Genomic DNA, 25,385 nt, shown 5'->3' with positions numbered 1-25,385 from the left:
CTTTCCTCTCCACGCCGCGGTCACAATGGTATTTTCTGTTGGGGATTTTTCTTCTTCTTTACATTTTAACAATTTTAATTTCCTCCCCCTCTTTTCCCCTTTTTACCCCCTCCCCCGAAATCCAAACACTTCCTCTCAAGTGTTCTTCCTGTGAGGCAGATATGACGGGGTCATATGTGGGGGATTATTTTTCTTTCTTTACGATTGATAAACTTTGACCCAACTTACTTCTTCCTTACAGGGGTAAGGGCCCCCTTACCCCTGTATTATCTCCCCCCCCCTTGCCCGATCCGCTTTACTTGAAGTATTTTCCTCCCTCCCCAGCAGAAATGACAATGTTTCTGGCAAATAATGTATTACTAATGTTTAGGTACTGAAATACTGAATAGCCATACTGAGCCACCCTCCTACTCTTCTCCATTATTCCCCCCCTTCTTCCTCTTCCCCATCCCCTCTTGTTCGTCCCTCTTTTGCTTCGTTCTCTTTACTTTTCACTTTTCTTCTACTTTTTACTACTTTTTGGTGGGAGTTATGTTGTCACGCGAAGAGAAAGTGGAAGAGAATGTACGTAGGAAAGAATAAATCAAACAAAGAAGTGGAAAGAGAAACGTGAAAAATATGAATAAGAAACAATTCTTCACAGGAAACATCGTCATTGCTGCTTCGGAGGGAGCAACATACTTCAAGTAAAGTAAAGCAGGCAGGGGGAGATAATACAGGGGTAAGGGGGCCCTTACCCCTGTAAGGAAGAAGTAAGTTGGGTCAAAGTTTATCAATCGTAAAGAAAGAAAAATAATCCCCCACATATGACCTCGTCATATCTGCCTCACAGGAAGAACACTTGAGAGGAAGTGTTTGGATTTCGGGGGAGGGGGTAAAAAGGGGAAAAGAGGGGGAGGACATTAAAATTGTTAAAATGTAAAGAAGAAGAAAAATCCCCAACAGAAAATACCATTGTGACCGCGGCGTGGAGAGGAAAGAACAAAGTAAAGTCAGTAAGATGCGCTAACGGTCATGATAGTATGAATAAAGCCCCCCTCCCCGTCCCCCAAAAAACCATTTGGAGCTTTGTGAAAGATATGGAAAAATACTACAGGAGTAGCTGAACAAATCACTGCAAACCGCGCTTCAATATCTAGATCTGATACCTCGTAACAGCCGGAGTTCGACATTAAAACACCTGCAAAAATGGGTGAAAATCGGGGACTTTGCCCCCCCCCCCCATAACTCGAAAACGGTGCGTATACTCAATCTGAAATTTTAGTATGTGTAAAGGGTCACCCTAAGGATGAAAAAAAACCTCACTTCGACCCCAATTTCGAGGGCCCAAAAATGGGCCGTTTTTGGCCCTTTTTGTGCATGGCTCTTTAAAAACTATTTGTAATTAACATTAGTAAGTAAAGAGAAAGAAGAATATGTTTGAACTAGCCGTGATTAGCTTGCTTTGCGAGCTGACACGCCTAGCTGGGAGGAGACCCTGGACCCCCAGTTCTTTGACCGCCCCACATAGTTTTTAACAATAATGAGCAGACAACATCCTCATTTTATTTTTCACCAAGTTTTATAGAAATCGATGGTCCAGGAGCCGAGATAGTATTTTGAACCTCGTCCGCCATCATGAATTTTGGAATTCTGAAAATCTTACCAAAAATTCGAGTTTCCCATCGAAAAATACCCCATGATACCGAGTCTCACAATAATCGATGGAAAAGGAGCCGGGATAGCATTTTAGGTCGCGGCCGCCATCTTGGATTGTTGAATTTTAAAAATCTGACCAAAAATTCGAATTTTCGGCGAAAAATACAGGGGGATACCGAGTTTCGCAAAAATCGATCAAAAATAAAGGAGAAAGACTAAAGAGAGGAAGTTAAAGAGATATACAACCAGTGAGGCGGGTAATGACCCATAAGATGCAAGACAGTTGTAAGGAGATACTTAGGTGCAGGCAGGCTAACACTATGTAAGTGAAAGGAGTAAAGGGAAAGAAATTCGTGAGGGAGGCATACAGCTGGAAGATCGAATGCGATCGAGGCTTCGAGGCACACGGTCGCCTTGCTGTGACGTCAAGCAACAAGATTGAACCTGTTCTGCGCGGTGCGCGTCAACAACCTCGTATCCCCAATGCATTACTTTACGGAGAAACAACTTTTCGCTCTTGCGGGCGTTCTGGGCAACATTTACTGATCGGTATAATTTTGATCAACTCCTCACGACAATTGCTAAGCTAGTACTAAGTTTAAAGGAAATCGCTTCGGCCAATTTTTTTCTAAGGGGAGGGGGGGGGGAGGCACAGTGAGTGGTAACAGCAGCTTCATACAGGGTTATCCAAAAGTCCGGGACCCCCCTTATAACTTTTAAACGAAAAATGCTAGAGTTTTGAAATTTGGGGAATATTCCTAAGTCAAAGCGAACTACTATTTGACATGCCCAAAATTTCGGGGAGCGGCTCCACTAGGAGGGAGTGGACCTCAACTTTTTTTTTTCAAATGGGAGCCCCTATCTTGTGATACATCATTCGAAAGGGCCTAAAAAAGGAAATTTTTTGGAGTAAACCGATTTTCGATTTCTCAATTTTTTACAAAATGGCGGCTTGTCCACAAGTCTGGGCCCCCTCATAATTTATGAACGAAGGATGCTAGAGATTTGCAATTTGGGGAATGTCCCTAGGTCAAAGGGAACTACTTTTTGGCGTACCTAAAATTTCGGGGGGCGGTCCCCCTAGGGGGGAGCGGACCTTAAATTTTTTTTTCAAATGGGAGCCCCTATCTTGTGATACATCATTCGAAAGGGCCTAAAAAAGGAAATTTTTTGGAGTAAACCGATTTTCGATTTCTCAATTTTTTACAAAATGGCGGCTTGTCCACGAGTCTGGGCCCCCTCATAATTTATGAACGAAGGATGCTAGAGATTTGCAATTTGGGGAATGTCCCTAGGTCAAAGGGAACTACTTTTTGGCGTACCTAAAATTTCGGGGGGCGGTCCCCCTAGGGGGGAGCGGACCTTAAATTTTTTTTTCAAATGGGAGCCCCTATCTTGTGATACATCATTCGAAAGGGCCTAAAAAAGGAAATTTTTTGGAGTAAACCGATTTTCGATTTCTCAATTTTTTACAAAATGGCGGCTTGTCCACAAGTCTGGGCCCCCTCATAACTTATGAACGAAGGATGCTAGAGATTTGAAATTTGGGGAATGTCCCTAGGTCAAAGGAAACTACTTTTTGGCGTACCTAAAATTTCGGGGGGCGGTCCCCCTAGGGGGGAGCGGACCTTAAATTTTTTTTTCAAATAGGAACCCCTATCTTGTGATACATCATTCGTAAGGGCTATAAAAAGAGAATTTTTGGCGCAAACCGATTGTCAATATCTCAAATTTTAAGAAAATGGCGGCAAATGCATTTTTTGGTTATTTACCGACGGATTCGCATGAAACTTGGTTTGCAGGAGTTTTCGGGCATGAGAAAAACAAACCCGATCTTGGATTTGCAAACCATCCAAGCTTTTTCAAGATGGCGGCAAAAAATTGCCATAACACATTTTGCACCATTTTTTGGCCGCTATTTTGGTAAAAATTGAGATATTGACAATCGGTTTGCGCCAAATACTTTCTTTTTTACAGCCCTTTCGGATGATGTATCACAAGAAAGGGGTTCCTATTTGAAAAAAAAATTTAAGGTCCGCTTCCCCCTAGGGGGGCCGCCCCCCGAAATTTTAGTCACGCCAAAACGTAGTTCCCTTTTACCTAGGGACATTCCCCAAATTTCAAATCTCTAGCATCCTTCGTTCATAACTTGTGAGGGGGCCCAGACTTGTGGACAAGCCGCTATTTTTTGGCCGCCATTTTGTTAAAAATTGAGACATCGAAAATCGGTTTACGCCAAAAAATTTCTCTTTTTAGGCCCTTTCGAATGATGTATCACAAGATAGGGGTTCCCATTTGAAAAAAAAGTTAGGGTCCGCTCTCCCCCCCCCCAGGGGGACTGCCCCCTGAAATTTTGGGCATGTCAAAAAGTAGTTCGCTTTGACTTTTTCAAATCTCTAGCATTTTTCGTTTAAAAGTTATGAGGGGGGTCCCGGACTTTTGGATTACCCTGTATAGAGTAATAAATAAATATAAAAATATATAATTCATAAACATTAGTAAGTATAGGTAGTAAATAGGTAAAGAAAGCTACCGTACCGATAGATCATCAGCACTTCACACAAAACTGTTCGAGCGATTTTCTTCAAATTTGATAGGAGGGAAGCTAAAAACTATTGGTGCATGTCTAAAAAATCAATATTCATAAAATTTGTCTCTGAAGCCCAAAAAAGAGAAAAGTTGTTTCTCCCTGTGTTGATGCACGGGGGATAGGAGGTTTGATGCAAATTGACATTTATTCGAAAAACCGATTATAAACGACTTACTTTCATTTTTTACACGATGGCCATTTCAGGCGGGCCGTCCGAAATGGGAATTCAAAAGGTACGGGAAAGTCACGGGGAATGATACGGAAATCAAAAGTTCGGCGTGAAGGTGGCCGCGTCGGCGCGGTTGTTTTCACGATTCTCGTTGCCTCGATCAGCTAATCTCACATCAGATTTAATCACTGCATTCTTGTGCAGGGTGTCCCAAAATCCCCCCCCCCCTAACTTTTGACCTATTTGGACTGCATTTTGCAATTTGGACCTATAAATTCTGGCTCATCTGAAAAAACACTTATGTGCATAGGGAAACTAATGGCACATACGTTGTTTTTAAACCGGGCCGGAATTTATAGGTCCAAATTGCAAAATGCAGTCCAATTGAGGTAGAGATTTGAAACTTGGAGGATATTCCTGAGTCAAAAGGGAGCTACTTTTTGAAACCCCTAAAATTTTCGGGGGGCCCCTCTTGAGGTTAAAGTTTAAGATGGTCGAAAATTGGCACCGCTTGTTTGACGATGGATTTGCCTGAAACTCCGTTCTGGGGGGTATTTCAACACCAGAAAAATGAATTCGACGTTAGATATTTAAAAAAAACCAAAATTGTCAAAATGGCGGCTGGTTTAAGTTCCAAATGGCCAAAAATTGGCATTTCGGTCATTTGCCTATGGATTTGCCTGAAAATTGGAACCTAAGGGTATTTTGGCATGAGATTAACAAAGGACCCCGCACGGTTCTTATGGAAAATGGCCCTCTGTCAAATGCGTTGAAACTTCAGTATGTTGTGCAGCATGTCATCGTGAACAAAAGTTCCTATAGGCCAAACAAGATCCCATGTGCGGTTTTCGAGATATTCGCCGTTTTATGTGCGTAACCGGAGGTTTCGCGCGCTCCCGCCGGAGCCATACCATTGTGCGGCGCCGCTCGTGCCCTTCCCTCCCAGTCACTCTCCGCTGCCCCGCCGCCCATACCTCGGCTCCTCTATCGCTCCAACTACGACGCTCACGAGGCTGCGCCCATCATTACCGGACCGCGCCCGCACGCCGTCTTCTTACGCGGCCTCTTCTTCGGCCATGTCGCCTCTTTTTCTCATCGATCCTTTCTCTAAGTCTTCAGAAACGTTTAAGAAGTCCATTTTTACTAAACATGATAATGCTAGTATCACAAATAATACAAAAAGAGAGGAAAAACAAATGATAATCCATGCGAAAGTACGTAGGAGGGTTGGAATGCCTAAGAGACGTTAAATAAAACGAACTTTTTTTTTATTTTCTTCCCTCTTCCTTTCTTTCTTTTTGTTCTTCATTTTTCTCATGTGGAAGCAGTGAAAGTAACTTCTGTCGGAAGATGATGTTGATGTTTTTTCTTTTTTTTTTTTTCTTTCAATAATGACGTGGCGGAGGTTGAGGGTAAATAGTCGGCTGACGATGCCCAAGTAGGAATTAAGTTTGCTTTAGTCTTGACTTAGCTGAACCGCACCAATGGAGGAGGAGAGAGGGATCATTAATAACTGAACTCAAGGAAGAGAGATGTCCATTTAGGCGTAAATGGTCACATCTTAAGTCGCTCCAACTTGCAGCACCACCTTATCAGCCATCTTATTATCTGCTGATCGTATCCTCTAATCAGATCGTACATCCAAGACGAACTCCATAGAGATGATGAAAAAGAGTTGCAGGTCGACCGTAACATTCATGCGCGTACGGGGCCTTTTGTCAGCTAAGTCAAGACTAAAGCAAACTTAATTCCTACTTGGGCATCGTCAGCCGACTAATTACCCTCAACCTCCGCCACGTCATTATTGAAAGAAAAAAAAAAAAGAAAAAACATCAACATCATCTTCCGACAGAAGTTACTTTCACTGCTTCCACATGAGAAAAATGAAGAAAAAAAAGAAAGAAAGGAAGAGGGAAGAAAATAAAAAAAAGTTCGTTTTATTTAACGTCTCTTAGGCATTCCAACCCTCCTACGTACTTTCGCATGGATTATCATTTGTTTTTCCTCTCTTTTTGTATTATTTGTGATACTAGCATCATCATGTTTAGTAAAAATGGACTTCTTAAACGTTTCTGAAGACTTAGAGAAAGGATCGATGAGAAAAAGAGGCGACATGGCCGAAGAAGAGGCCGCGTAAGAAGACGGCGTGCGGGCGCGGTCCGGTAATGATGGGCGCAGCCTCGTGAGCGTCGTAGTTGGAGCGATAGAGGAGCCGAGGTATGGGCGGCGGGGCAGCGGAGAGTGACTGGGAGGGAAGGGCACGAGCGGCGCCGCACAATGGTATGGCTCCGGCGGGAGCGCGCGAAACCTCCGGTTACGCACATAAAACGGCGAATATCTCGAAAACCGCACATGGGATCTTGTTTGGCCTATAGGAACTTTTGTTCACGATGACATGCTGCACAACATACTGAAGTTTCAACGCATTTGACAGAGGGCCATTTTCCATAAGAACCGTGCGGGGTCCTTTGAAATTGAATTTCTAAAAGAAAAGAAAAAGAAAAAAAACGCTTTCCAGCCACAGTGGAAACGTAGGTCGATTTCGACTGATCATTTCTAGGAAAACAAGGTCGGAAAATCGTCCCCCTTGAACTTGAGATTTTTAGGATAAAGGGGGGTTTTAGAGGGTGGGTGAATATTAGTTGTTTTGAAGGCCACGGCGAAACGAGTTTTTTGAGGTATCACCGACTAAGATCGGACGAGTTCGAAAAATCATCCCCGTTACTTGACGTTACCCTTGACGTTACTTAACTAAGGGATGGGCCGATTTTCATTATATGGGTGGATTTCAGCTAATGGGAGAAAATATGGGAAAGACGTGTAACTGGTTGCTCAAAACTTTCAATTATAATATTTTCTCTCGATGTTTGGTTTTTTGCGTAGAAGCAGGTCACACCAACCACGAAAAAATTCCTGGGGAGATTTGAATGACTCTAAACCTTTTTAGCAATGTGCTGAACAGTGAAAATGTCAGTTTTGTGACGTGTAACTTGGAGGTAACCAATGTATCAAGTCGTTATATAAATAAACCAGGACCTTTTGCGAGCTTTGTCTAATTTTTTTTTAAGTCTTGAACGTATATTGTTTGATATAATTGGCATTGAAACACCAGAAAACTACATTATTCAATTTAATTTGAGACTTGAAGCGTGTAACTCAATATCACGTCAGTTTGGTGACGCTATGCGTTTTAGTTTGTGGCCACTCAAGATATTGCGCTTGTGTGCGGATTAAGGCATGACTGACAAGGGGAGCTTTCCAAGTGTAACCGGAATTTCGAGTTGAAATTTCGCATGAAGATACTAGAGATGATTTTAGGGATGCCGTATTTTTTCGTTTTTTCGAATGGAGTCGGGAAAGCCCTCAAAAAAAGGGCTAAAGATGCGCTAGCGGCACAAGGTAAACGTAGGTGATAGAGGCTCTCCATCCTTACCAGTACCGCATGGCCAAACGGTAGCGTGCTCGCCTAGCAGGCGGGAGGTTGAAGGTTCGGATCTTGACTGCAGTTCGTAATTTTATTTTACTTTATGCTTGTTTATTTTTCACTTACTTTATTTTGCACCATTCTCTCCGCAAACCGACTTATGAGGTAGAACACGTAGTGACTGAAGATTTTTTACAAATGCTGATAATAACTCGAAGTTTCCTCGGATTGAAACGTTATATATAATTGAATAAACAAAACACTCTAAAACTCACCAAATTTCGTTGCCAAGCTGGATTTCCGGAGTATCAGTCAGATACAGATACAGATTCGACTGATACTTCGAAAATTCAGCTTGGCGACGAAATTTGGTGAGTTGTAGAGTTTTTGTTTAATCAATTATATATAACGTTTCAATCCAAGAAAAACTTCAAGTTTTTATCAGCATAGGTATTTAAAAATCTTCAGTCACTACGTGTTCTACCTCGTAAGTCGGTTTGCGGAGAGAATGGTGCAAAATAAAGTAAGTGAAAAATAAACAAGCATAAAGTAAAATAAAATTAAGATATGTAGTCAGGATCCGAACCTGCGACCTCCCGCCTACGAGGCGAGCACGCTACCGTTTGGCCATTCGGAATTGATAAGGATGGAGAGCCTCTATCACCTACGTTTACCTTGTGCCGCTAGCGCACGCGTTTTTTCTGCATCTTTAGCCCTTTTTTTGAGGGCTTTCCCGACCCCATTCGAAAAAACGAAAAAATACGGCATCCCTAAAATCATCTCTAGTATCTTTATGCGAAATTTCAACTCGAAATTCCGGTTACACTTGGGAAGCTCCCCTTGTGAGTGCGGAAAAGGAGAACGAACAGACATGCACTTGATAAGTCCACATATTTCTTCCAATTTCAGCATAATTTCAGTTTTTTCCATGGTTTTTGGAGTGTCTCACTTATTCAAGGTCAGTTTGGTGACGCTGTTTTCCATCAAAACTTTTGGTGAAATATGCAAGGAATATTTGGACTTTATTTAACAATTAGGAACTATAATTGATGGCTCAGTTTAGGAACAACGTATACACCATTATTTTCCGCATGCACATAAGTGTTTTTACGGATGAGCCAGAAATCGTAGTTCCGAATTGCTAAATGTAGTCCATTTGAGCAAATATTTTTTTCTTACATCTACAGGTGGCCTCTCGACCTAACCTCAATGATTAGTTTGATTTTGTTACTGTAAATTGGCAGAAAAAATTAATAACAGCAAAATGTCAGTTTGGTGACGTCATCAAACCTGACATGTTAGGCTTGGTAAAGAAAAATAATCGTAAAGATATTGCGATGCACGTAATTAAATCCTATAATATGGAGCTCTAAGATAACAGAAAAGTAGTTCATAGCTTGATATGGCCAAATCACTTTTTAACTTTTTTTCAGAACCATTTTCTCCCATTAGCTGAAAGCCACCCATATATGTAAAAAACTGCACTTTATATAAATGACGGTCAGAACAAATCATTTGATTTGTATAGGCACAGAGGCGTGAGTACGTGCTGAGCAACATGTCCGTAGATGGACTGCTCGAATTTTCTCCGTTGGAGGTCTTCGGGTTGGCTTATCAGTCGCGTTCGCGGCTAGCCGCCAGAAGTAAAACTTAGGAGTTGTTGTGTGGCTAACGGTAGAGGGCGTGAGCCGCGCTGCTAGTGTGGCTCGCGCCGGAGTTTGGCATTCTGATTTGCACGGCATCTCAGAGTGTTCGAGCTTCAAATCGGGACTGGCTGTCTATGCACACCAGAAACCGGTAATGGCGCTGACAACAGACCTGATTTCTTTACCCACACCCTACTCTCCTAAAATGAGGTTCTCGCTAGTATGGGAAAATCCATACAAAAAATAATAGTGACCGATACCTCTTGATACATATATATGTTACAGTAAGAACCCGAAATCCGTCAAACCTAGTTTTGACTAGTCAAAACTAGATGCCACAAACCCCATTCGCCAAAACTAGTTTTTACAAGTGAATTCTAAAATTAACCGCTGGTTTTAACGAAGTAGTCAAAACTAGTTGTAACTGAAAAGAAAGCGACATGGCCGAAGGAGAGGCCGCGTAAGAAGACGGCGAGTGCTTTTTGAAGAAGGTGAAGGAATGCTACGAAAGTAAAGACAACCATTTTAATGCTATTCCTACAGAATCATATGAGGCCCTTATACAGCAGGTGGAGGAGGCAATAGCTCCTCCTAAAAAAACATCAGCGCAGTATAGACGGATCAAAAGATTTAACGTCTCAAAAATTGGCGATTCTAAAAAATTAGTCACGCGGGAAGAGCCTGTAAAATATTACTTAGCGATGGAGGAAATTTTCGATGTTATTGAATCGGCGGACATCGCAGTGGGGCATGGTGGAAGAGACCGATTGCGGCTTGAAACGTCTCGCAAGTTTACAACCGATCAAGTTCCCGAGACCAAAATTACCCTCCGTGCTGCAGCAACAAAGTCTTCCACAACATCTGGACAAGGATTTGTCAGGTGTACATGCAAAACATCTTGCAATTCGAATCGTTGTTCTTGCAAGAGGAAAAACATGTTATGTAACTCAAAATGTCACAATAGCCTCTCGTGCCAGAAGAAGTAAATGTAAAACTTGGACAGAATAATAAATGGTCTATTATCCGAATTCAACTTACTTCTACTTTTCTCTAGTTAATACTAGTTTCAGCTAACGAAAGAAATTAATCGTACAAAACCACTTTTCACCAGGTAATTCTAGTTTTCACCCATAAATTTCAGTCAAAACTAGTTTCAACTGAAAAAAAAATAGTTAGAACTAGTTACGGCGGTGAGGGTCCTAGTTAATTTTAGAATTCACTAGTAAAAACTAGTTTTGGCGAATGGGGTTTGTGGCAACTAGTTCTGACTAGTCAAAACTAGGTTTGACGGATTTCGGGTTCTTACTGTAACATATATATGAAGAAAAAAGAAAAAAAACACTAAGAAGTGGCCCGAAACCTGTATGTAACAAGGTGGAGAAATGGTGCTGGGTCTACACCATTTCGTGGGGAAAACAAAGCCAAGAAGTTCCAAAAATTAAAGTTAGTCAAAAATAATTTTTTGAACTCTAATACGCACCAGTACGAAACTGAGGAGGGAGAGTGTTCAGCTTAGGCAGTTTGCAATGGAATAATAAGTTGGAGTCACGTCGAGAGATCTATACCGGTTTGGGCCTTTTTAGACCTCATCAGCAGATCACACTCGGCAGTGGACCCAACTTAACATGCCGCAAAATCCAAGACGGCATTAATCCGCTGTCATGGATATGACCCGAGGCATGACACAAAAGTGTGATCCTGTTAAGTTGGGTTCACTGCCGAGTGTGATCTACTGATGAGGTCTAAAAAGGCCCAAACCGTCTGCAATAGGTAGATGTTTCTTCGAAATCTACCTAAAAAATTCGGTCATTTTGATCTTCAATCGGCCGACATTTGGATAATTTTGGTTTTTTGAAAATCCAATGTCAAAATTCATTTTCCTCGTGTTGTAATACCTCCCAGTACCGAGTTTCAGGCAAATTCATCGACAAAAAACCTATGTGTCAATTTTTGGTCATCTTGAACTTTACCGGCCGCCATTTTTAAACGATTTGAGATATTGACTTCGGGTTTGCCCGAAAAATTTTCTTTTTCTATGTTCTTTCGAACGAGGTACCACAAAGGGGGTCTTCCCATTTAAAAAAAAATTTAAGGTCCGTTACCCCCTCAAGGGGAGCCTCGAAAAATATTTTGGAGGGTGGGTCAAAAAGTAGCTTCTTTTGACCTAGAAATAGCCTCTTAGTTGCAAATCTCTACCTCAATTAGGTCAAAAGTTAGAGGGAGGAAGGGGACTTTTCGGACATCCTGTATGATTTGAGCAAGGCTGACGGTGTTGTCAATGTCGTCACATAGCTCTCTAATTGAGTGTTAAGGAGCTCTTTATTTTCGTGCCGGTCTATTTCTAATTGTTCAAGTACGTTTAATTTTTTGCCTTTATTAAACTCTTTCGTTAGGTTTCCTTTGTACTTATCTGGGTTGCAATTAGAGTCTCTCAGATGGTCCGATATTGAGGAATGATTTTTGTGTGTTATTTATTGCATTATTTTTATGTTCTTGAAATCTTTTTTGTGCTGTACATCCTATTTGGCCTGCGTAAATTTTACAACATTCAAAAACAATCTTGTACACTCCACTTTTTTTAAGAGGGTATATTTTGTCACCTGTGTTAATAAGTAGGTTGATCTGAGGGACTCTAATTGCAACCCAGATAAGTGCAAAGTAAATCTAATTAAAGAGTTTAATAAAGGCAAAAAATTAAACGTACTTGAACAATTAGAAATAGACCGGCATAAAAATAAAGAACTCATTGACACTCAATTAGAGAGCTATGTGACGACATTGACAACACCGCCAGCCTTGCTTAAATCATACAAGAATGTAGTGATAAAATCTGATTTGAGATTAGCTAATGGAGGGAACGAGAATCGTGATAACAACCGCGCCGACGTGACGCACATTGGTTCCAGAGCCCGATCTAGGTGGCATTAATTAGAATACCACCTTTATTGGCGTGACATATATGTATATAAGTGTTTTTTGGGTCGCTGATAACGAATTTAAAGTCAATTTTACCCTATCGTTAACTACAATAAGGTAAATACGCATGAAACAGCAAATTCACACTCATTACGGGATTAGTAATTTGAAAACTTGCCTCAGTGCTTGAACTATGATAATTTTGACAAATGTAATGTTTACTCATTGAAGAGGGTCAATCATTCTAGGTAATAAAAATGATTTCCCGTTGATTATTTATTTATTTTTTTTTTTTTTGGGGGGGGGGGAGCCGTTGTCACGTTACATGACTTCACGAAGTATCAAATCAACACGATCTAGTTTGACAATATACTCCCGGAATATTGCAGTTTCAGAAACAGTATTATAGTACAAACATACTTAAAATAAAAGGGTGTCGCCCTGATTATACCATTTCGGCCAATGATCAGAAAACAGGCACTAAACTTCTATACCAATTGATTTTTTAATTCGACAGCACGTTTGCTTCTGAATGTGTAACATATTTTGTTTGCCGGAAACTGGCAAAATATATTTGTCTCTACATGATGCCTAGGATTCGTACTAACGAGAAATAACCGTTTGAAAGGTGTCGGAGGGTGACAATGTAGTTGTTTTCAACTGCTTTTGGGAGTATTTGGTCGTTTTTAGCAGGAAACATTTTGTCTCCCTAGAGTTTTGCAGACCCATAAAAATTATAGTTTTCGTAAATCTTTTGGAAAATCGTTTCAATAGACTCCTCTTTGCATAAATATCTTGGAATGACATGGTTTTATAACATTGCCTGAGAGGACGAACGATATCACCCACCCATAACATGCCTCATCCAGTACTCATGAGAAGTGAGCGGGCGACCTTCGAAATGCTGTATTTCGAAAATCGGCAAAATATATTTGCCTCTGCATGATGTCCAGGATTCGTACTAACGAGAAATAACCGTTTGAAAGGTGTCGGAGGGTGACAAAATAGTTGTTTTTAGCCATTTATCTGGAAAATTGCGTGAAGTTAGCGTAAAATTCCGCTATGTCCAAGGGTTTATCTAGAGCTTTAGACTTAATCTAAAGATATGAATGAATCATGGTAATCCTTAAAATGAACTTGAATTTTCGGGTTCCAGCCTTAAAACGGTGTTTCTTGGCCTGTGGTGGCTATGCAGCTCAATTAGAAACACCACTTTACCTTGATGAGTGAGGAAACAGACAGAACCGCGGAAAGACGGGCCTGCGCGCTCGCCTTTGGAAGCTTATCATTTCGTTATTATTCATCCAATCATTATGATATTTGGCCGAAATACTCTCCAGAGTATATAGTGTCGACCAGTGGTGTTATTTTTCATTTATTCAAAAAGTCATTTTTTCGAATTAATGCCGCCTAGATCGGGCTTTGGAACCAATGTGCGACGCGGCCACCTTCAAGCCGAACTTCTAATTTCCGCACCCGTTACAGTCACCTGAAGATTGACGGCCCACCCGAAATGGCCATCTTGTAAAAACTAAAAGTTAGTAATTTAAAATCGGTTTTTGAAAAAAATTCAATTTGCATCAAGTCATGTATTCATAGTGCCGATAGAGTTTTAAAAATAATGCGTTATGTTACAACTAAGGATAGGAGGTTGCTTACACGCACCGGGCTGAACAGGTTGAATCTTGTCGCGCTACGTCACAGCAGCGTCCCCGTGTGTCTTTCCTCGATCGCGCTCGATCTTCCCACTATGTGACTCCCTTGCAAACATTTCCACCCCTTTATTCCCTTCACGCACATATGTTACTCTGCCTGCAATCGCCTCAAAACTCTCTTCTATTGTAATCACCTTCTGTTTATTTTCTTTCTTATTGGTCAGTCACCTCCCCTGATCGTATGCTTTCGTTATTTCCTCTCTTTTCCTTTTTCTTTTATTTTCCTCCTTTTAACTTTATTTTTGATTTTATGTACTTTTTTCTCTTAATTCTCCAAATTTTTTGCATTTTTATATCTTTCAATTTCCATTTCCTTAATTTTATTTTTTAATTATTTTTTTTTCTCTATTATTTTTCTCTAGGCCTTTTTTTTCTTTCCTTTCTCTTTTAATATTTCCCCCTTTTATTTACTTCTATCTTTTCGATTTTATTTCCTCTTTCTTTTATCATCCTCTCGTCTTCTTCCCCTACCTTTTATATACATCGCCCTTTTACCTTAGATTTCCTTTGTTCTATTATCTTCTTTCGATTTTTGTGAAACTAGGTGTCATTATGTATTTTTAAATGGAAAACTCGAAATTTTGGTCAAATGTTCAAATTTCTGAAATCCAAGATGACAGCCGTGGCCTAAAATACTATTTCAGCTCCTGTTCCATCGATTTTCCGAGACTCGGTATCAGGTTGTAGCTATTCAGGGGAAACTCGAATGTTTGGTCATGCAGATCTTCGAAATTCCAAACCCAAAGATAGCGGACGTGGCCTTAAACACTACCTCGGCTACTGTTCGGTCGATGTTTGTGAAACTCTAAATCAGGAGGCATTTATTGACGGAAAACTTAAATTTATGGTTAGAATTTTGAGATTAAAAAAATCCGAGATGGCCGCCGTTGCCTAAAATGCTAATTTGGCTTCTCTTGATGGTTTGTTGTGAAATTCGGTATTAGCGGTTTTTTATGACAGGTAATTTGAATTTTTTGTTAAATTTTTAAAAATCCAACCTCGCGTAAATTTGTCGCGGCACGCAGAGCGATTGGCTCCGGGATCCAAGGGGCGGGAGCCGGAGCCCTTTGGCTAGCTGTGACGACTCGCTACAGCGAATTTGGAACAGCTAGTACTAAATAAACAACAGCAAAAGTCCGCGACGTATCTCGGTTTGCGGCATCGCAGACTTCCTGTCATACTTAAAATTTTGAATTAAGTAAAAAGTATTCAACGGCAATTCTTAAAAATTGTCGTGATTTTTCTTCGTAGTGCCAAGGAATTCTACGAAAACTTCAAGGAATGATGTCAATTCGTTCTCCTTTAAAACAATGAAATAAAAGCGGAGATTTTCAAACACCGCAAACGAGATACATGGTTGCGGACTTACGCCATCGATAACGCTTGTATGATAGGTCGAGAGTTTCTTTTGTCCATAACGGTAAGTATATAACACCATTTAACAGTTTTTTCAAATTAACAAGGATACCTGATTGAGCTGTGTTTCTAGAGATGGTCATCAATGCTAAGTATCCCTTAGAACACAAAAAATACAGGAAGTTGTTTAAAGTTTGATCTTAATAACCTGATTTCATTATTTCAGTGACAGTTTGGAAGTTGAGCACAGCTTCTATTGGTAACATGTAAACATCCTCAATTTTGGTCATGACGTCAGAGACCATCTTCCTTCGAAGCTCCAGGGCGCCAGAGATTATATTCACTTCATCTTTTTCTAAGTCGTTGTATTCGGTTGTCACCTGAACATAGATAGAAAACAAATTCACTGGCTCATTTGTCCTGCTAAAAACTGAGGCTTAATCATAATCATAATTTAAATCTAAAGAAACAGGTTACTGGTATTATCAAAAAAGAATCTGTGTACTAAAAATTTGTGTTGATATTTTTTGTGAAATGATGGTCGGCACTGTATGCACTTGTTCCCATTGGCAACACTCTTAGACCCATTTCCTAACAGGAGAGTCGATGAAAAATGGTTGCCTTACTTTGCGCTAGTGAGAGTGGCCCAATGCTAAAGTTCGCGTGAAGTGTACGAGGTAGTATCCACGAATTGTAGTACCACACAACAGCGTTTCTTCTAAGCCCAAAAACCCTTATTTGCTATTGATCTTCATCATACATTTTCAGGGGAAATCAATGGCACATACGATGCACTTTCACGAGAATGAAGAACCGGAAATCTGATGTCAATCTCTGCCACGTATTTGTGGGGAAGATCAACAACATAAAATGCCTCTAGTCCAGACATTATAGGAAAAATAGAAAAAAAAAAATTATATAAAAGGTTTTATGTGCCCAACTTGTTCAATGGAATGTCAGAGACTCCCAGCAAAAAGTCCCCAAGAATCCCCTATACGCTCGACCCCCCTCCCCCCCCCCAATCCGACCTTTCCTCGGTTTTTCGTAAATAACTCGACAAGAATTGGTTTGAGCGAAAAATAAGTTATTAACATTATAAAAGTTCATAAAATTTCCAATAAAGATGACTTCTATGATTTTTTTTGTAAAACGACTTAGAACCCCTCAAAATAGCCACCGAAAAAACGGGCATTTACGGAAATTTCAGTTTTCTCCCGAAAATGCCCATTTTTATTTGAAACGGCTGCTCTCGCGTAAAAGTTAATGGCGGATTATAAAAGGGGGTTGAATTTTACATTAGAAATGACTAACATCGATCATTTTGGACTCACGGTCGATTAACAGAAATACGATACATCGAAGCTCTTCCGTCCGGACCTAACAAATCGAGTGCTGGGTAGTTAAACATTTGCGGCCGGGGTTCTAATGACACTAAAACCATACTTTTTTTCACTCGGGGGTCGTTTGTATTAGCTTCTACTCCCTCTTTAGGCCATTATCATCGGGGGGGGGGGGGGGGGGGAGGTGTACCCATCAACCCTCCTCCGATTAGCCGCGCAACGGTATAACATTCAGAGACGATAGGCTAGAGTGGTCCAAGTTAACATAGACATTTTTTTTTGTCGCCCAATGAACAATGAACCGAGACAAACCCGCTAAATCATGGGGTTTTCCAGGAAGGCAGCCTCTCGTCCCTCCCAGACTTAACCGCTGCCAGATAAGTTCCTTTTTCACGACTTTTTCCGGTTCAAACCCATGTAAAATATTCACATTAATAGCACAATCTGGCAACCCCTAGAAGGAAATAGAAAAATGTGGATCGCTTAAAAGTGAAATCTTTCGATGTTTAATTAATGATATCTGCTCGGCAATGAGTCAGCTAAGTCATTTTTTTTATTGTGTCATTCGAAAGTAGTAAGTGACCGAAGCTTACAGTTTTTCCTGATTTTTTTTTTTTGATAACTGCAAACGGTAGAAAAGTTTATTTGAAAGTGCCAAAAATTAGGGTGGCCTAAAACGGCGTTTGAACCGCGCGCTCGTAGGTTTCGAATGTACACGTCACGATTAATACGGCGGCGGAATGCGTAGTGGAAGAATACCATGAGAATACACGGCGGCGTCGCGTTGGCGGTAAGTTTTTGTTGGTCAATTGAAGGTTATGTAGGTTACTTTGTTTGAGATTCATACCCATTGTTCTTAATTCTCTAAGCTTTTCAATCAGAGTGCGATACAGATTCATGTAGGATATGCAACATTCACATAGAACTTACTTAACCTCAAACGAGAAATCTTGATGTCAACAACGGCAGCGTGGCGGTAGTAAGCAGGTTGATTTCGTCGCCGCCATCTTACCGTCTATGACGCGTAGATTCGAAGATTCACGGCAGTCGGTTCAAACATGTTTTCGAGGACCCTTAATACAAAGGAAGCGTTATACCTCCGCGCAGACAATTTTTCGTGAAATTTTAACGTGCGCATCGTTCTTCTCGTACCGAAAACTGTAAGATTCGACTATTGGTAGGCAAATCCCCCCAAGCTAAACTGACTCATTTCTCCCTCGTAATGGAAGGAAGTAAACTTCTTTTTTAAAAAACAAGTTCTATGAGTTTTATTATTTCATTTACGGAGAGTTCAATTGACTCTACGCGATAGTGCTCACCTTGTGGCTCATGAAGTTATCATTTGATATTTTCATTATATACAATGTTTCTTATCAGCGGGCATCAGACATTTTCAAGCTAGAACATGTTTTAGCTATTTTACCTTCATTGCAGATTTCGCTACCTTCGGACATATTCTGGTTTCTCTCAAGAAAATTAAATCCGCCTGCATGCTATGTGTCTGGAAACTTTTTACAAGTGCTGAAACATGAAATTCGTATTTTCGAGGCCCGGTAAAACATTAGTGAGGCACAACGCTGCTTTTTTGCCAACGTTGCGAAGTTTTACAATATTCGTATTCTTTACTATTTTTAGCTACTTTCATAAATTTTCCCAAAAAACAGTCACACGCTGGCAGGTCTTAATATTACCAGGAAGTAAAAATACGTGGCAAGCATCGTTTTTGGATCAGATGGACCAATTTGAGGATGCCTTGCGTGCGCGGCGGCGCACCGGCGCCAATGAATCCGGTTCGTTGTGACCCCCTCACCCCCTCCCCTGCCCATGGGTCACGTGTGTGTTTTTCTCATTCATAATAGACCTCTAGGTACCTCCTTCAGTAAGAGTCAAGTTTTTTTCCACTTAGGTGCATTGTAAAACCGAAAAACGAAATACCGCGGATCGGCCCATTTTTGCCCCATTTAAATCGATGTAATTATTTTGAAGATCTTTAGCTTCACGGCGACACGTCTTAATATTGTCGGAGAGCAAAAATATTTGGCAGCTATCATATTTGGATTGTACGGAACACATTTAGGGTTTGTCTCGGTTCATTGTTCATTGGGCGACAAAAAAAAATGTCTATGTTAACTTGGACCACTCTAGCCTATCGTCTCTGAATGTTATACCGTTGCGCGGCTAATCGGAGGAGGGTTGATGGGTACACCTCCCCCCCCCCCCCCCCCGATGATAATGGCCTAAAGAGGGAGTAGAAGCTAATACAAACGACCCCCGAGTGAAAAAAAGTATGGTTTTAGTGTCATTAGAACCCCGGCCGCAAATGTTTAACTACCCAGCACTCGATTTGTTAGGTCCGGACGGAAGAGCTTCGATATATCGTATTTCTGTTAATCGACCGTGAGTCCAAAATGATCGATGTTAGTCATTTCTAATGTAAAATTCAACCCCCTTTTATAATCCGCCATTAACTTTTACGCGAGAGCAGCCGTTTCAAATAAAAATGGGCATTTTCGGGAGAAAACTGAAATTTCCGTAAATGCCCGTTTTTTCGGCGGCTATTTTGAGGGGTTCAAAGTCGTTTTACAAAAAAAATCATAGAAGTCATCTTTATTGGAAATTTTATGAACTTTAATAATGTTAATAACTTATTTTTCGCTCAAACCAATTCTTGTCGAGTTATTTACGAAAAACCGAGGAAAGGTCGATTTGTGGGGGGGGGGGGGGGGGGGGTCGAGCGTATAGGGGATTCTTGGGGACTTTTTGCTGGGAGTCTCTGACATTCCATTGAACAAGTTGGGCACATAAAACCTTTTTTATAATTTTTTTTTCTATTTTTCCTATAATGTCTGGACTACAGGCATTTTACGATGTTGATCTTCCCCACAAATACGTGGCAGAAATCGACATCAGATTTACGGTTCAGATTACGGGTCGAGCGTACAGGGGATTCTTGGGGACTTTTTGCTGGGAGTCCCTGACATCCCAAAGAACAACTTGGGCACATACTGCATATCTAAAGAAGAATAAGACATTTTTGAAGGTTGTTAAAATTTGCGAAAAACTGTGTGATGAGCATGATTTTTACTCTTTCCTGTAACTTCAGAATGAAATGGAGAAACTTCTACAAAAGCATAAATTGGAGCCGTATTCAAAAAGGCGCCTAAAAAGAAAACATGTCAGTAATTTCAATAATGAAATCGTTTTTAGTGTTTCTCAGGGCATGGAAAATTTAATGTTTTTGAAAGAAAAGACTGAAGACATTTTAAGTGATTTATTAAAGAGAAAAGAATTCAGGAAACGAAGACGATTTGAAAATTAAACTTTTGACAATAGAAGGCAAATTAATAAGATCACAGTGTAAAGAGTTAATGCTAGCGACTGATTTTTACCCCACAGTTTCAGACATCGAGGATGCAAAATCTAACTATTTGGTGCCAAAGTAACTGCAAACTTGTTTAGATGCTATAGCTCCTGGTGAGCGAAACGACCTGAAATCGAGCTGAAAAAGCTTTAATTGGTCAAGCGATCCTTCAAATACTCAGACCACAGGCATGATTGCTTCCTCATGAAGTTGCTCTTGGTGCTCAACTTCACCATTTGTCTGCACCTCCTCTTCTGCCTCCCCCCCCCCCCCCCGATGGTCGAAAAATAAAAAAAATCACTTTCAGTTTGCCCCTATCTGCTTAAATCATTTTATTTTGCTATTTTATTTAAAATTTCACCCTAAGGACGCTCAGTTCATCACTGATGTTGTTTACATTTGACCTCCACGGTCGGAAACTTGAAGTCCGCAGTGACTCTCTTCTCTGTATTGAGATTTTCAGCTTTCTGCTGAATTTTCAACGCACGTTGGCAAAATACTCCAACATACTGTCTTACGACCCGTGCGTCCACTGCAATCAGTTTGTGTACTCTCTTTTCCATTGAAATTTTCACGCTTCAAATTGTCAAACGATGGCACTTCTTGCAATCATTCAGGGTAAAATTTAAAAATCTACAATATTGATTTAGTAACTTTTTGCTCTAAGTTCAACGGTTTAAGAGGAAAATCGGTCATTCTCATGGAATCCGGAATTGATGTGAACCGTCAATTTTTTCGTGATGAAATTTTCTGGGGTCTAATGTCATTCGATGATACTCAAAATTGAGTTATTAAAAGTAAAATTTCAACTTCAACAATATATTCCCGTAAAAGAGCCATGCACAAATTCGCCCGTTTTTGGGCCCTCGAAATTGGGGTCGGTGTGAGGTTTTTTTTCATCTATAGGGAGACCCTTTACACATACTAAAATTTCAGATTGAGTATACGCACCGTTTTTGAGATATGGGGGGGCAAAGTCCCCGATTTTTACTCATATTTGCAGGTATTTTATAGTCGAACTTCGGCTGCTACAAGGTACCGGATGTAGATATTGAAGCGCGGTTTGCGGTGATTTGTCAAGCTATTTCTGGAGTATTGTTCCACATCTTTTACAAACCCGCAAATGGTTTTTCGGGGGGGAGGGGGGAGCTTTATTCATATTATCGTGACCGTTCGTATACGTCTTACTGGCATTGCTTCGTTCTCGACTCCTCTCCGCGCCGAAATCATGATGGTATTTTCTGTTAGGAATCTTTCTTCTTCTTTATATTTGACCAATTCTAATGTTGTCTCCCCCTTTCTCCCTTTTTAAACCACCCCCCCCCCCCAATTCTAAACACTCCCTCTCAAGTGTATATTCCTGTGCGGCAGATATGAAGGTGTTATTTGTGGGGAATTATTTTTCTGTCTTTATGGTTGATATTGACCCCACCTATTTCCTCCTTCCCCCCTTTACCCCTGTTTCACCTCCCCCCCCCCCATTTTCACCGTACCTTACTCGAAGTTGTCTGCTCCTTCCGCAGCAGAAATGAGGATGTTTCCAGCGAAGAATTTTTTACTTTTTTAAACTCAATACAAGTTAAGGGAGACACCGCCCCACCCTTTTTTCTCTTTCCCATCTCCCCTCACTAGTTCATATTTCCTACCTTATTCCCTCTTTTCACTGCCCCCCCCCCCCTCTTTTCTCTTTTTTTCATGCTTGAATACCTTTTTTTGTGAGAGTATAATAGTTATGGCATTTTCCATTGATTGAACTCTTCAAGAAAAAAAATTAATTACATTTTGTTGTAGAATTGTCCTCGCCTGTTACGCACAATCAATATTTCGCCCTCTTCACCATAATAATCGATATTTTGTCATAATATTTTGCAAAAAATACCTTTAACTCTACATAAGCATTTCGGGTAGACGTCATACGGACCCGGAAAGAAAGAAAAATATTGCCAGGATGAAAAAAAGGAAACAAAATAATATAAAATAAACGTAAATGAGATACTCATGTAGTTGGGATTACCACACATAGGGGCATGCTGCAATACTTCACGAAAATGAGACTCAAGTATGCATACTACAGCCAACGTGCATTTACAGCCACATGGGTGTGCTAGCTTTCATGCTAGCTGATCAGTGATCATGTGCTTTGATAATCTGCGCAGTAAACTACTGCTCAGGTGCTCAATCCAATCATGTGTGTAGGTGTCCTCTGCAGGTAAAGCTCTAGCAATACGTTAATCAGTGAGTTGACAGCGGTCGCTCGCTCCAGACGTCTTCAAACGGTGACTTGCGTTCCCTGATAACAATCTCTGGTGATAGGAGGATCTACGTGCGATATCATTGCAATGCCTTCCTACACATGCTGCATAAGTTGTAATACTCAAAAACGGGGTAAAGACGACAAATTCTATTCGGTTGATAGCGTCCCTAATTCTCTCGTATGTATCAACCATGTACGCCGTACACATATCTCGCGAAAGCGTCAAGTTCAAATGGCTGAACTTACTGTTTTAACACGTGATAGCAAGCTGTGTAAAGTTTGCTACAAGCTGTGTAATAACGCGAATGATTCTGGAATTGATCTTCACATGGAAGAGGAAGAGGATCCAGAAGTAGCCGATCTATCAGTCTATAGGAAAGGTGGAAACTCTCACTCTTATTGTACTTTTGGGTGCTCTTTATCTCCAAACTGTGGTCTTGTCAGTGTGTCCTCAGTTGTTCGACGCAAACTACTGATGGAATATAAATTGTTGGTTAAACCAGATGCGCGAATGTGTTCTACTCACGTCGGTATCTCTAATTATTGGCCTCTTGTGAAGCCGTTACCCCGTGTTGTAACCGCAGAGGATCAATCATTAATACTCGATCTAATGTTTCAATACTATCATGATCTCAAAAACGAATCCAAGTACAGATTTGATTTTGAAAATCTAGAGCTCACGAATGACGATGAATTCAAATGTTGGTTCGCTTTTGACAAAAACCAGTTTAAGAAAATCTGTGCGTCGTCACAAGAGTGCGAGGCAAAGCATGTTGCTGCGCTTTTATGTAAAATGCGCACGGGATTGTCAAACGAGCAAATTGGTTATCTGTTCGGTGTTAGTCGCACCACAATTGCAAGGTTTACAAGTTCGGCTAGAGATGACTTAATGAAGAATCTGGTTCCTAAATTCATAAATTACGTTGATCGCTCTATTCTTTTGGGTCATAACACACCAATGGCAAAAGTTTTGTATGACATACCCCCTGACAAATTATGTTTCATTTTTGATGCGACATATCGGTTCGCACAAAAATCAGCCAATTTTGCGGGTCAGAAACTTTTATGGAGCGAGCAAAAAAAAGCTCCGCTCACAAAGCCTATGGTAGGTTGCACACCAGATGGATACGTCGCGTATGTTTTAGGACCGTACGACGCGAAACACAACGATGCGTCCATTCTACAAGATTGTTTTGATAGATATCCTCAAATACTGAGTACTGTTCAGTCAGGCGATTTCGTACTCGTGGACAGAGGATTTCGTGATGTCTTGTCTTTTTTGAAAGATGAAAAAGAATTAAATGTATTTTGCCCAGGACTTGGCCAGCTGGACACCAAAGAGGCTAATGCCTCTAGATTTGTTACAAAGTGTAGGTGGGTGATAGAACAAAAAAAAAATTAAAAATTAAAAATTAAAAAAAAAAAAACAAAAAAAAACCTCTTCATGGATTAGTACCGTGACGTGGTGAAGAGGCTCACACACCATTCATTTGCGACAGGTGTTATGAATGCTGTAACTAAATCTAATCTTTTTATTGTTTCTACTTAAAACATTTGGTGAGATGTAAATTGAGGCATTTCCAGTAAAAGGGCGTATGAGACTTCCAATGCTGCTAAAATTTTGCAACGTAGTTCTGTAGTTGTAAGTAACTTTTCCGACAGTTTTGCTACGAATTTTTTCCATACATGCCCGGAGTTTTAAGAGAGAATTAAGTAAGTCTACCATGAATGAATATCATCTGCTGCAAACGCTATAAAAACGTACACAATCTTGGCAGCATTGCAAGCCTTCTACGCCCTTTTACCGAGAAATAACTTCAATTGTCATTGAAAAAATAAGTTGTACAGTTTCAAAATTTTTACAAACCGAAAGATAATGTACCTACGACAGAAAAAACTAGACGTAACGTGGAAGCGCAAAGGGTAAATTACGTGGCAAATATGAAGAAGACAATATTTTTTACCGGAAACATCCTCATTTCTGCTGCGGAAGGAGCAGACAACTTCGAGTAAGGTACGGTGAAAACGGGGGGGGGGGTGAAACAGGGGTAAAGGGGGGAAGGAGGAAATAGGTGGGGTCAAAGTTTATCAACCATAAAGACAGACAAATAATTCCCCACAAATAACACCTTCATATCTGCCGCACAGGAATATACACTTGAGAGGGAGTGTTAGAATTGGGGGGGGGGGGGGTTTAAAAAGGGAGAAAGGGGGAGACAACATTAGAATTGGTCAAATATAAAGAAGAAGAAAGATTCCTAACAGAAAATACCATCATGATTTCGGCGTGGAGAGGAGTCGAGAACGAAGCAATGCCAGTAAGACGTATACGAACGGTCACGATAATATGAATAAAGCTCCCCCCTCCCCTCAGAAAAACCATTTGCGGGTTTGTAAAAGATGTGGAACAATACTCCAGAAATAGCTTGACAAATCACCGCAAACCGCGCTTCAATATCTACATCCGGTACCTTGTAGCAGCCGAAGTTCGACTATAAAATACCTGCAAATATGAGTAAAAATCGGGGACTTTGCCCCCCCATATCTCAGAAACGGTGCGTATACTCAATCTGAAATTTTAGTATGTGTAAAGGGTCACCCTATAGATGAAAAAAAACCTCACACCGACCCCAATTTCGAGGGCCCGAAAACGGGCGAATTTTAGCCCTTTTTGTGCAAGGCTCTTTGGCGCTAAAACCAATATTTAGGGTGGAAAATGGACATTTGGGAGAAAAAACGGGCAAATTTTGGGAATTTTTTCAGTTTTTGGGGAATTAAGGGATAAAATTCCAGCAACTTTACGGCGACTTATACACATTCGGATTCTACTCATTTTTCTGCGTTTTTTTGTGTAAAAAAACCTTTTCTTGCAATTATGTCCGGGTCAAACCAAATCTCGCCGCAACTAACAGGTGTCTTTCACACTTACTAATCTGGTGCCATTTTTCGCAATAAGTTCGGAGTTAAAGAGAGAAC

At 40.6% G+C, this 25,385-nt stretch overlaps 1 protein-coding gene across 6 annotated transcripts in view; it reads right to left on the bottom strand.

The window, feature by feature from the left end:
- The window catches only part of LOC109029730 (unextended protein), a 197,435-nt gene that overhangs the window by 84,485 nt on the left and 87,565 nt on the right, over positions 1-25,385 (bottom strand). For all 6 annotated transcript variants that reach the window (XR_011900842.1, XR_011900841.1, XM_072306317.1 and 3 more), the window contains exon 4: positions 15,663-15,834. Coding sequence is in view for 4 of the 6 variants with exons in the window: in XM_072306317.1 (XP_072162418.1) it covers positions 15,663-15,834 (172 nt within the window). In the remaining 2 variants the exon portion in view is untranslated. The remainder of the gene's footprint in view (positions 1-15,662; positions 15,835-25,385) is intronic.

This window comes from Bemisia tabaci, chromosome 1 (genome assembly GCF_918797505.1).
Source record: "Bemisia tabaci chromosome 1, PGI_BMITA_v3".
In the NCBI taxonomy this organism is placed as follows: domain Eukaryota; kingdom Metazoa; phylum Arthropoda; class Insecta; order Hemiptera; family Aleyrodidae; genus Bemisia; species Bemisia tabaci.
Note: the sequence above shows the minus strand (reverse complement) of the source record. Positions and strands in the feature narration are given on the sequence as shown.